The following is a 13,436-nucleotide window of genomic DNA, read 5'->3' as shown; positions in this document are numbered from 1 at the left end:
CGGTAGTTGAGAACAAGGATGATTTATACAGTATTATTTTTATTTTTTTCTGTAGAACATTTAAGGATCTAAGATGAGCGTTAAAAGCCCCTCCCCATCCAACTATTGCATATTCAATGATTGACTGTACTAGAGCATAATAAACTGTCTTTAATTGATCCGTCGATAAGATACCTCTAAGCTTTAAAATTATGTGGAATAAATTCTTTTTCACATTAAATCTATTTGTTCTTTCCATTTAATATTTTGGTCTATTATTATTCCCAGATATTTTATCTTAGATTTTTCGGTCAGGGTAACACATTGAGAAGAACAGTTTGTATGGTCCCCGCAGTTTTTGTCGTGAGATTTTAGGTCTATATGTCTATTTCGATTGTTTAATGTGAATGCTAGGTAGTGGGTTTTTTTCTGAATTCATTGCCAAGTAACTTTGATCCAACCACTCTTTAAAAACTTTTAAGTCTATATTAGCCACTTTATTAACCTTATTCCAAGTTTTTTCATTAAAAATCATCACAGTATCATCGGCGTAAGAAATGACTTCGCCCTTAAGTGGTAAATTGAACATTATATTGACATAGATTATAAATAGTATAGGACCTAGAATGTGGGATGCCAAAACAGGAAAAAATGAGTCATTTATATTTTTGGAGACATTGGAATGCAGAGGTCCACTCTTAAAAAACCATATGCTTGCAAAAATAAGTTTTAACATATAATAATTACGTTATTTTTTATAATTTATTCATCATCATCATTCCTTTTTCGTACCTGATGGTGCATAGGGCACTGCATCGGTACACCAATCCCAGCGTATGTTATTTTCTTCATCTCTGTTGTAATATGATAAAGTAATTGTTATTATTGTTAATTAACCATGATTATGATTATTATTATAAAGTAAACTGCGAGGTATTATGTCAATCGGTCGACGTACCTGTCTCCGTAATGGTTACATACGAATATTTAATAAAATTAACCCAAAATATTTGACCACAAAGCTAATGCTTGAAATAATAAAAAAAATATCTTTAAAATTGAGTTACAATAATTTTGTGTAGATATATTTGTGTCACACAATCAGAAATTTACATTCTCTTTTAATCATAACAAATAAAAAATAAAAATTGTCAAAGCAAAAACTAACAAAATAGCTCTTATTCCATATATGCGTAGAGAACAAATTCGCCTGCCAAATTATCTAAAACTGCTTTCTGGCTTTGGATATAATTCTTTATTTCTTATTACCGAAAGGCCAATTTCGTTTAATTTAGAGGTATTTGTAACAAAAAATATAGCTACGAGTATCATATTTTTTTTGGTGCGGGATTTTGCTCCTTATTGCGTTTAATCGAAGGGGGAAGTTCGCGTGATGATTTTTTTATTTGAAAATTGGTTTTGGATTTCAGAAGTTTTTTTTACAAGATTTTGCTCATTACTGCGACGTACTGAAGGCCGAATTTCGCTTAAATATTATGCATTTGTAATAAAAAGATAATTACAAATACTAACATGTGTTTATACGGGATTTTGATCCTTATTGCCTTTAACCGAAGGGCGAAATTCGTATGAATTTGAATATTAGTTGATATTTTTTACATTGTATTATTACAACGTACCGGAGGGCGAATTTCCATTTATTTTAACATAATATTTATACTGTTAAAATTTTGTTACCTATGCATATTTTTATTGTTATGGGATTTTGCACCTTATTGCCTTGAACCGGAGGGCGAAATTTGTTTTGGATAAGTTTTTTTTTATAATAGATTTTACTCATTGCGACGTATTGAAGGGCGAATTTTGTATATTTTCAATATATTTAAAATAAAAAAATATTTTTACCACCAAGTATTAAATAGTTTATGTCGGATTTTGCTCTTTAATTTTTGTTACACGAAGGTAATATTATCAGTGTTACGCTCTAGGTACCAGTCCAGGGACTGAAATATTCTAGTCTAAAAATAGTCTTTAAATTAAATATTTCATATCAACTATGTCAGGAATCGAACCCGAGACCTCTTGCATGGTAGGCAAACACGCTGACCACCACGAGGCCTAATTTATTATTGCGCGTTAATTAAGATGACCAATTAATTTGTTGAGTCTTTCTCGCTGTCTACTGTAAAAATTAAACCGGCTCGTGATGTTAAACATTAGAATTATTCCTTAGCAAGTTATGTAAAAAATAATCATATTAATGCGAAATATATTTTTAAAAGGGAATACAATTTATGGTCAGAAGATTTCCATTATATTTATTTTTACCGGATTTATAATTCGTAAGTTACAAATCGTTGAAAATGGCCACAAAATGGAGATATTATGGTAAATAAAAAATTCGCTAATATTGCATTTAAAAAATGTACTATAAAACCACGTAACTTTCAAATAATATTTCAGATGTAAATATTTAGTATAATATACAAACCGAATTGCGATTATTAATGAAAATGACAGTAGGTGTAATATTTTTTTTATATTTTTTTTATGAGCGTTCTCATGATATACCCAAGTATTTCATTTTGGGGGCATTTTCAACTTACTATTAGAAACCATATTTTGAGTTTGTTCAAATTTTTGTAGACATGGACTGGACTCCCTGGGGAGCTGTTAATATTTAAATCCACCTGGTCCATGAAGAAGTATAGAAATTGAAAAAATAAAATTTTCAGGCGTTGCCTAGTATGTAGGTAAAATAATTCAATTACACGAATCTAACCCGCATAAATAAAGGTTTCAGCTCTAAAAAGTTTAAACTTCACAAACATCAACAGATGAAAGAATTGAAGAGATATAGATGTTCTAATACAGACAGAATGGTTTATGCTACACAGTGTGTAAAGTGGCCACTCAAACCAGCCAATGACAGGTCATAAGCCCTATAGATGCCTAGATTTTCTATATTACCTTCTCTTAAATGTTCTTCATCTCTGTTGTAATATGTCACTATTAGAAAAATGGGAATTAACTTGGGGTAGAGTGGGATTCGAACCACGGACCTTTGAGCAGTGAGTCCGAGACAGTAGCCACGGGACCACAACCCGATTCATTAATATTATCACAATGTATCCGTATTCGTCCTTGGCCTCGACTTGGGTTCAAGTTCGTTGGTTTCTGGGTCACCAATGTCAGCACGCCAGCAGTATCGACACTTCTTAACTTCAATCGAAATATTATAAATACGTAATCTTTGCCATATTGTTAGTTCATGGCATAAAAATATTTCGCCTCGCATCATTTGGTGTATTTCGATAGAGTTGAAAAACACCCAACCTGACATAATATGGAAATATCGAATCTAAGTTCAATGCATAATTTTATGAAATCGTTATAAAACATGTGAGTGAAATTTGCAAATTCGCACAAAAATAATGATTGGTTTGTTAATTTTTCAAACAGTTTGTTTATTATTTTTTTGTGATTTAAACAATATCGTATACGGACATTTATAGGGATTTCCCACTAAATGGAAACATATTCCGCTTTTTTTACTTCATCCGAAGAAACAGAAGTATGAATGACATATTTAGATGTTCAAATATACGCATACGTGAATGGTAAGTATACGTAGTATGCAAAGTGATCGCTTGATCGCCTTGTAAATGCTTTAACTCCTTTCTCATAAAGATTCTCCATCCCCGTCAAGATATATGTCGATCAGGATGAAATTCCAGTAAAGATACCAGCACTTGTCTTCAAAGATTTGGATATACTCTGAAATTATTTTTATTAGAAGTGCAGGCATAATTATTTCATGTAATTCAATATATTTACTTGATACAATTTAGTTATATTTTAAAGATTTTTTTACTTTGTAGGTATGAGTAGGTAGTACGATAAATGCATACATACGTTGCGACCAATGTCTAAACCCTCTGGTCTCTACGAAGGATTATTAATTTCATAGATATCTCAACCGAGATGAAAGAATTAATCCCTAAGGATGTGGAAATGTGGACCTGTCATTGGATGGTTTCAATAATCACTACAATAATTATATCCCTAAATTTCCACATTCGCCAATAGTCGTTTTGAGTCATTTCCTTCTCCCCTGTTGAGGTATTGGTCTCTTTAGATGAAATTCTAATAGGGTCACAATTTCAAGATTTGGACGTACACAAAATATTACCTCCAAAATATCATATTTACCCACTCGCGGTCGGTCCATTTTGCAGTGGGGTGGCTTCCGGTACTCAGTATTTTGAAGGGGAGGTTTCCGCTTACAATTAGTTGGAAATTTAAGATACTTCTACGTGTGTACCTATTTTTGCCTTTATAATGTTATAAAAAAGCTTTATTCGAAGTTCATGGACTGATTTCATAAATATTATTCTGTTAAAAATAAATATATTTTTTTATTGTTTAATGTGTTTATTTTTGACAAAATCTACATTATACAAGACAGTAACATGATTAAACACAAATACATACACGTTAATACATTAGAATGTAACTAGTGTAGTATATTCTGACATCCAAACTAAAGCTTCCTTAGAATTGTGTACAATTCGAGAGTTTCAGTGCAGTATCAGTGTATTCTCGTATGAGCCATCGGATGATGGCCATAATATAATATAATGATATAATAATATGTCTATGTTAAGCCCTATGAATTGTTAACGATTTATGTATAAGTTAATCGTAAATTTTAGTTCAATAAATATATCAGATACTTTGGTTCCGGTGTTTTGTACTACGCTGTACAAGCAAAGGGTGAAATGAAACTCGGCGAATGCCAACTAATCTGGAACTGACAATACTATCGGGTGTTCACAATCCACTAGATCTATTTACTCTCCTAAGTATTATAACCCCTAAGAGTTCATTTCGTTAGATATCAAAATAGCTTTCGGAATTACGTGGTAGCATTCAATTACATAAGTACGAATCACCGTCTGAGAAGATTTCGGAATTGAACCTCTGATAAAGTTTACTTTCTAGAAGGTAAAAATATTTTAGTTAATATTAGTTATACAAAATATTGACAACTTGTTAAAACATTTCACGCGCTCGCTAACAGTACAAAACTAATACCCAAATATCGAGACAGGTTTCGTATTATCTATTGACTCCCGAAATAATTGTAGACAGTGCTCCACTGGAAATGAATGCAGGTGGTTGCGTGGCTGCGTGGTGGCTGCGTGGCTGGTAGCCAGGAGCCGCATCGCGATGATCGCTCCTTACTATCGAGAGCGTACAAGCCGTGTCTATAGGTTAGTAGTAATGGAAACTAGAGACAAGTTTATTTATTATCTATGTATATCTTATTTTATTAGTAGGTGTAATCAACTTATGATCGTAAGTTCGTCACTCGTTGATTTTAAGTCAAAATTCCTGATCCCGGGAAACTCTTCTATATGAAGGGCGTATTAAAATTATTCGTTAAAAAGTATAGCAAAATAAATATCGAAGGGCATATGAAACATGCATACATAATATTACTAATTGGAAGTTATAGTTTCTATGAAAATACTTTCGGGTAAAATAGAAAAACGAAGATAGGCAAATGTCGGTCGCCAGTTGCTAGTATGCCAAATATTGCCAATATTGCCAACCGTGGAGGGTGGTGGGGATTATCTTCTATCTGCTACGTAGGTACTAATATAGTGTACTAGTACTAGAAGTAGAGTGGGTGCGTCGCTCACGGCTCACGGGTGCTCCAGAGAGTAGTGGCGAGATCTCTTCCAAAAGTTCTTGAAGAACCCTTTCCGCTGCTTCTGGGTGCTTTCTTCCCCTGCGAACACAAATACGGTAATTAACTACATAACTACATGCATCGATCGTGACCGCAAGAAGGGATTAGTAGGTACAATGCCACATTTGGACTTATTTCATTATATAAAATATTGAATTCTTAACATATTTTGGATTATTAACACATAAAAAAAAACAAATATCTTCGGATCTTGAAAAAACATGAAGTAACCCAAAAATAAAATAATATATTAAATTATTTAATGATATTGCCTTTTCGAAATAGCGCCGCAGCGTTTAGGCCATTTACTTTTAATTTCCATACTAAATACATAATAATATCTGCGCCTTAGAGGATAAAACACGGGAGACCACTTTTTGCCGTCTTGAAGTTGAAAATGCAGTAATAATCGCAATAAGCTATACGTGAATAAAAAACCGAAGTCCACTTACGTCATAAAAATGTTATTTTAAGTTGAAATAAAAATCTGAAGTTCACTTTGCTTTTATGCCAAAAATGATGAGTAGTTCCAGATATGTTATTTTAATATATACCTACTAATATTATCAAAATAATTATTATTTTACTTTGAAAGTTCTTCGTAGGTACATTGAAATTATCTCGTTTGATTCAAAAGTTGTGATTTGGAAATCGCTCAATCACACAATCTTGTTACCAAAACATTTCGTTCAATGAGAATCCCGGGTTTACCCTTTAAGGTACATATATAATATAGCAGTACACCTACTACACTATACTATATAGAAGTAGCTGGGTATCCTAACGAGACCACTAGATATGGCAGGATACGGTGTGACGATAAGCTTCCTTACACTACCATTACAATATATTAACATGGATACTGTATAGTATACCTACATTCATTATTAGTAGTAGAGTGGTTCGTTTTTAATCTAATTAACAGGTTATATTGTGCGAAACATTACCCTGAGAACATCAGTAAAATAAATATTTATTTATTTCGATGTTCTGTGTATCTATAAGACATATTCGCATAATTTTATATCTTAAAAGCCTACCCACCTTTTAAGAAAAACTGTCTTATTCAAACATCGATCAATTCATCCAAACGAGAGAAATTTTTTCCTAGTTATCTTATGTTTTAACTAATTAATTAATAATTTAAACAACAAAAACAAATAAAATACCCAGACCAATTGAGAAAATATCTGTTGATTTTTTTTTCTTCTTGCAACTGGTGGTAATCGCATCCGCGACACTTGTTTCACAGTTGGCCGTTTAACCGACTGCGCCACGGCGCTTGTCTTGATATTTTTTTATCTTATGTAAACCAATCGATAGGTTATTAAATAAACCTTATGTATCGGTCTATAAACAGATACTTAATACACCTCAAAGTAAGAATATACAAAAAAATAAAATAATATGTTATGTCAGAACATAAAATATTTTTATTTATTTTATTTAAACTCGTAACATGCCGCGTCGCAAGCTTTGGGCATACTATTGATGTTGTTGTATTTAGAAGAGCTGTGAGTATTGCATGGTCACGAGAACCGAGTCAGCCGCGGCGGGTCCCTTCTCCCTGCGTCCGCACCACTAGGAAGTGGGAAGTAGGAAGTCAGTGAGAGCGATAAGCCATAGCGATATTGTGACGTGCCAAGTTAGATTGTAGGTGTCGATGGTATTATAATCGCTAACCACGCGTCTGAAGGCCGGATATAGGATAGGGGTCACCGATACATTGTGCATCACTGAATTTTCCATTTTAAAAATCATGTATGTACTCGTATTATTTCATATTATATAAAATCACAATGTAATTTATTAACCATATTGTAATATATATTATGATAGTAAAATGTATCCAAGGGAGTAGTAGAAATGTGTGGTGCCACGCAACCTACAGTTTTAACGGAAAATAAACACAAAATAAATTCAACAATGTTTTGAGTATGCGTCCAAATAGTGAAATTTTTTAGGGCTAGTTATGAATGGGGCTATATACCGAACAGCTGGACTAAAGTCCGGGTAGCCTTCATCCCTAAGGCTGGAGAGAGAGAGAGAGAGAGAAAGAGAGAGAGAGAGAGAGAGAGAAGTCACTGCCTAAGTCCTACAGACCAATCGGTCTCACTTTTTTCCTTCTTAAAACAATGGAGAAAGTTATTTACATTTACTTGACAGAGACCACTCTAAAAGTGGCACCTCTTCGTGTTCATCAACATGCCTATCAAAAAGGCAAGTCTACAGAGACTGCACTACTTGCATTGCATTAACTGACAGAGTAGAGAAGGCACTTGATGACAAAGAAATTGCCCTGTGTGCCTTTCTGGAAATTGAAGGAGCTTTTGATAACACCTCAACTGAAATCATTACTAATGGAATGACGAAACGTGGCGTTGATTCGACCACTGTAAAATGGATTGAGTCAATGCTATCGAACAGAACGGTTAGGACGACACTTCTTGGCTGTCCTCAGGGAGGTGTTCTATCGCCACTTGAATGGTCCATTGTGGTTAACGATCTATTGTGTGAGCTCAATGATGCGTAGTTTATGGACTCCGAGATATGCGAATGACTCGGTGGTCTCGATTGTGGGAAAATGCCCGAGTACCATATCGAGTCTCATGCAAATGGCCTTGAAAAAGATTGAGAGCTGGTGTAAAAAAATTATTTTCTGTCAATGCCAGCAAAACAATTATAGTCGCTTTCACTAAGGGGGAGTCAGCTACTCTTAAGCCTCCTACTCTTTTTGTCAAGACTATAATTTTTTTCAAGGATGTCAAATATCTGGGAATAATCTTAGATCAAAGACCAACTTGGAATTTACACATACAACATGTGATCAGAAAGGCCAAAATCATACTGGGCACTGGCTGCCGTATGGTGCTCTAGGGCTCTAGCCCACCGTCTTCTAAACAGAACTATATATCATCTATGCCTGCGCACATGAAAGCTTGCGCAAACAATACAAAAACAAAAGAATTTATATTCTCTCAGACAGTCAGGCTGCTCTAAAAGTACTGAACTCTGTCGAGATCAATTCTAAATTAACCTTAGAATACTTACGGGCGTTTAATTGTGTCGGTAAGTGTTACAGTGTGACATTAATTTGGGTATCTGGACACTCAAACATCGACGGTAGCGAGGCAGCTGATGAATATTGGCAAGACTGGGAGCTGAGACAGCCCTGAGCCCTAACTGTGAGTTGCCCAAATGTGCTCCTCGTAACGAGTTTAGGTCATGGGCCCAGGAAGCAGTGCGTTATGCTCTGGCAAAAAGTACCTGGTCAGCACCATGCAAAGAAACTGATAAAAGGGTACTCGCAAAGGTTTGCCTTCGACCTAATAAAGCTTAGCCGAAAGCAAGTGAGGGTTATCACTAGAGCCCCTTACAGGGCACTGCAGATTGAACAAACACCTTGCTAGAATGAACCTTTCCGAAATTTCTAGGTGTAGGTTCTGCAGTGCAGACGAAAAAACACCTATACACATTATATGTGAATGTGATGCTTTATATCATAAAAGGACTCTCATCCTCGGGGGACCCCCGATTAAACCTTAGAATTTTAAAGAGCTCGCTCCTTACCTAATAGCCTGATACTTTACGGATCTGGGCTTGGAAGGGGAGATTTAGCAAAATGTAAACTCTCGCCTTCCACACAGCAGAAAGGCTCTTTATAGACCTGGACTTGGGGGGCGAGAACTATTCACAGAGACCCGTCACAATAGATCTTCACAGGTCGCAGTGACGTCAGGAGCTTGAATAGCACTGACCCCTACCTCTTAGAATAAGAATGTGTCCAAATGCTTGCGGACTAGCTGGATTTTCTCCCTACGGAGTTATTCATATCTAAATTGGTTGTAACAGAGTGGGAAAACATTTTAAGAATTGAATATGGAAATCTTGATATTTACAGGGCTTATGACTTGTTTATGTGGCCACTTTACAAACTTTTAACATTCACCAATCTGCATATGTTTAAATACCCACATTTCTTAAACTCTTCCATCTGTTGACTTTTCTGAAGAAGGAAAAGAGCTGAAACCTTTATCATGGAGGTGAGATTCATCCGGCTGAACCAATTTACCTACTAGGCAACGCCTAAAAACAATTTTCCAATTTTTATACTTCTTCTTTTAGTGAATGTTACACAGTGTGTAAAGTGGCTACTTAAACCAGCCAATGGCAGGTCATAAGCCCTGTAAATGCCTAGGCTTCCATATTCTCTTCTCAAAATGTTTTCCTTCTCTTGTTACAACAAATTTAGATTAAACAAATTGTTTACCACTTAAAACAAACGAGGTATTTTGTATCACTTTTCAAAAAAAAATTATGCGTTAAATTTATTGCGTAATGTAATATATTTGTTTTAGACGGTACAAAAAAATTTGTTGAACCCTTACTTATAAACAATGTATTCTCTATAAAAATAATTTCAAAAACAAAACATTGTTACTCAATCCGGACGCTTTCTGATGACACTCTATCTACGTATATGGATGTTTGTTTCAAAAACCATCCCACGAATAGATAACGCGATAGACATATAAATTGATGTGCCTGAAATGAAATGAAATTACGCAAAAAGCATAGACAAATAAAAATTAGGAGAGTTATTATAAAATTATGTGAGTTAGTAATTACTGTTATCTTAGTTTTCCCGATTTAAATTCCTGGTTGGGTCAATATAATCATGGGTTCGAGGTCTAACACAAACTTTGAATGCCAACTTTGCCAATAGTATTTTTATAGTGTTATCACGAGCTTTTCTCACACATACTACATACCGGACCTACTACATAGTCTGCCTACAAATAAGGTTACGTATTTCAATATATTTAAGAAATAATATATCCATCCAGGAAGTGTTTCTTATGATGAATGAAAGATTGTGTGAAGAATTCCATCAACACTTTATGATATGCGAAACAGAGGAAAATGTTGCGAGACAACAGATATCGCCTCGGACGGAATCGGAAACTGATCGGAAAACGAAACAAAGGGGGTTCCCTCGGGAAATATGTCAAATCTTTTCCTTCTTTTCTAATACAATTCAAATTAAAAAATGGAGAGAAAGAAAAATGATTAAGCATACTTAATTATTTCATAAACAAGTTCCCAGACCCCGACTAAACCGAAACAATTGAATATTAATTATGGATGTTTTCGTAAATAAAATGGTGAAACACTTGAGCTAATGTCAGCGCTCAGAGCACCGATGTTCAATGTTCAGTAAACATCTCAATTTTAGCAGGAATTGGGAAAACATAATTTAACAGGCATTATGTTTTACCTTGAAAATATTAAAAACCGACTATTGCTGTCTAAGAAGCTCTTAGACATAGGTACTCGTATTATGGATCCTGCGTTCGAGAAGTCCGACTGTAATATTTCAGTATGCCATCAAACCTTCACAAAATCGAGGATAACATTACGAATAGGGTGAAACGTTTATTATAAGCTATACATTTATGTAGATGTATGTGAGTAACAACATATTACATCCTAAGATATTTCAAATGTTAATATTGATTGATTTGATTTATCAATAGATGTATAGGATGCAAGTCAACGGAGAAAAATTAAAAACAAGTAGGTACAGGTAACCCAGCCTAAGTTGAGGCTATCACGGTACTCGCACAGATGTAAAACTTGTATTTAGAGTGTTACTTTTCTGTATAAATGATATTTTTTAAAATTATTATTATTTATGAATATTTTTTTTAAAAACGTATTTTATTATGTCCAACTAGTGGTACAATATATTGGTTAACGCGTTTGGTTGCCGTGCATGAGGTTAATGTGAAATATTTATTGAAAGAGATTTTTTACAGCAATTATTTGTGTTAATATGGAAATATTTATTGGTATTCCTATTAACTGTATTTTCAATAACTCATGTTTTCAAAAATGTGAAAAATATAAAATTAACAGAGATTGACCCGGACGGTTCGTAGCAAAGCGTTTTTTTCTAGTGGCAGGTCGTAGTAAATGTATTACAAAAAATATAATTACAAAAAATATAAAAATATAAAATCTTCTCCTTATATTGCTTTTTCAAATTTTAAATGATTACTTGCCATACTTGTTATTCCTTCTTTATTTTTTCTTTTTTCTCTGCTGCCATTGACATGTTTTTATACTTGTTATACTTTTAAACTACTTTTAATTACTTATATTATATATGTTAATAAAATCAATATATTGCTGCTCTTACTATAATGTGTCATTAATTTTGAAGATGTTTTTTAAATTGACCTAAATTTAAATTTACTGTCTTATATTTCACTTAAAGATTCTTCTCATCGTTTCTTTGAATCCCTTAAAATAAATATGTGTTTATGTTTTTCCTTTTTTAAAAAAAAAAATGTTATTACTATTTTATTTTATTTTTACATCTGAGCATGTTTTTCATTCTTTATTTCCATTCTTAATTCTTAATTACTCTTACAAGTTTTCTTCATTTTTAATATTATTTCCATTTGTAAATACTCACTACAAACTACAAACCTTAAAATATATTTTTTTCACTTAAATTTAAATTTTTAAACAACTTTCATTTATGTTTTCTTTTTCCTTCTCTTTTTTATACTTTCATAATTAACATTAGATTTAATTGCTTTTTAATATGGAAACTTCACTGGTCCATTAGAATTAAGTCCAATTGTGTAAAATATTAAACTTTGTAACTGTACTGTATGTTTCCTGAATAAAAGAAAATAAAATTTAAAAAAAATAATAATAATCATGACTATTTTTCATGCTTTAAACGTTCAAGCTTTTTCGTGCTCATTAAATACAATAAAGACTACAATGTTTGATTATGTCCAAATGCTTGTCAACAGATGGAAGAGTTGAGGAAATGTGGATGTTCAAACATGGGCAGAATGGTGAATGTTACACAGTGTGTAAAGTGGCCACTTAAACCAGCCGATGACAGGTCATAAGCCCTGTAAATGCCTAGACTTCCATATTCCCTTCTCAAAAGCTTTTCCCTCTCTGTTGAAATAAATGTAAAAACAATAAAGACTAATTGCAACATCAATTATACGTAACTTATTTCGACGAAATAACATATTTATTTGACATAAACGTTTTCTTAGAATTCGGTCAGCACCTCTACAAAGTAATTTCTATTAATTAGGAATTACCAGGGTTAATATGCAGGCAATACTCGAAAGGGATTTCTAAAATATTTTATTATTTATAATAATTGAATGTTCACAGAAATATATTCATAAAATCGTTGCCCACTTTATTGTTTTTATATAAATTGGGACATGAATGAATTGTTTTTATTTCTTTCTTACTGTCAGGTCTAAACGCAAGTTATGATATTATATTTTATATGCATACACTAAAATATTGAATATATTATATACCACAAATTTTTCAGTAAAAAAAAAAACAAGGAAAAATGTATTTAATAATAAATTAAATAGCTATACCTGAGTTAGGGTTACTCTAATCATGTCATAAATCGTACCTGGAAATACGGCCCGTTCCACACAGCGGTAAAAATTCGCACGGCACAATAATATAACCTAAAGAGGGTTAATATTTATAGTATTCCAGTTTTTTTAATTACATTTATTTATTTAATGCCAGGCGAACGTAACAAGGGGACCGATCTCCGCTTGATTTCCTTTTGCAGGATATTCACCTAAAAGTAGCCCCTGAATAAATTTGAAATAAATACAACATAGTATAATAAATGTCGATCCACCCTAATTTTACCGTGCCGTGTGGATTT

The 13,436-nt window shown here is 33.3% G+C and overlaps 1 protein-coding gene across 4 annotated transcripts in view; it reads right to left on the bottom strand.

Moving 5' to 3' along the window:
- Window positions 1–4,353: 4,353 nt before the first annotated feature.
- The window catches only part of LOC148280287 (uncharacterized), a 600,658-nt gene continuing 591,575 nt past the window's right edge, over window positions 4,354–13,436 (bottom strand). For 3 of the 4 annotated variants that reach the window (XM_088228576.1, XM_088228577.1, XM_088228575.1), the window contains one exon: window positions 4,354–5,737. In XM_088228576.1, the coding sequence (XP_088084702.1) occupies window positions 5,652–5,737 (86 nt within the window). In that variant the 3' untranslated portion in view covers window positions 4,354–5,651. The remainder of the gene's footprint in view (window positions 5,738–13,436) is intronic. The other variant, XM_088228578.1, reaches the window with a different exon arrangement.

Source organism: Micrasema longulum, unplaced genomic scaffold, assembly GCF_059751315.1.
Source record: "Micrasema longulum isolate JH-2025_06_02 unplaced genomic scaffold, ASM5975131v1 h1tg000597l, whole genome shotgun sequence".
Classification (NCBI taxonomy): Eukaryota; Metazoa; Arthropoda; class Insecta; order Trichoptera; family Brachycentridae; genus Micrasema; species Micrasema longulum.
The sequence above is the reverse complement of the archived record's forward strand: the minus strand, read 5'-3'. Positions and strand labels throughout refer to the sequence as shown.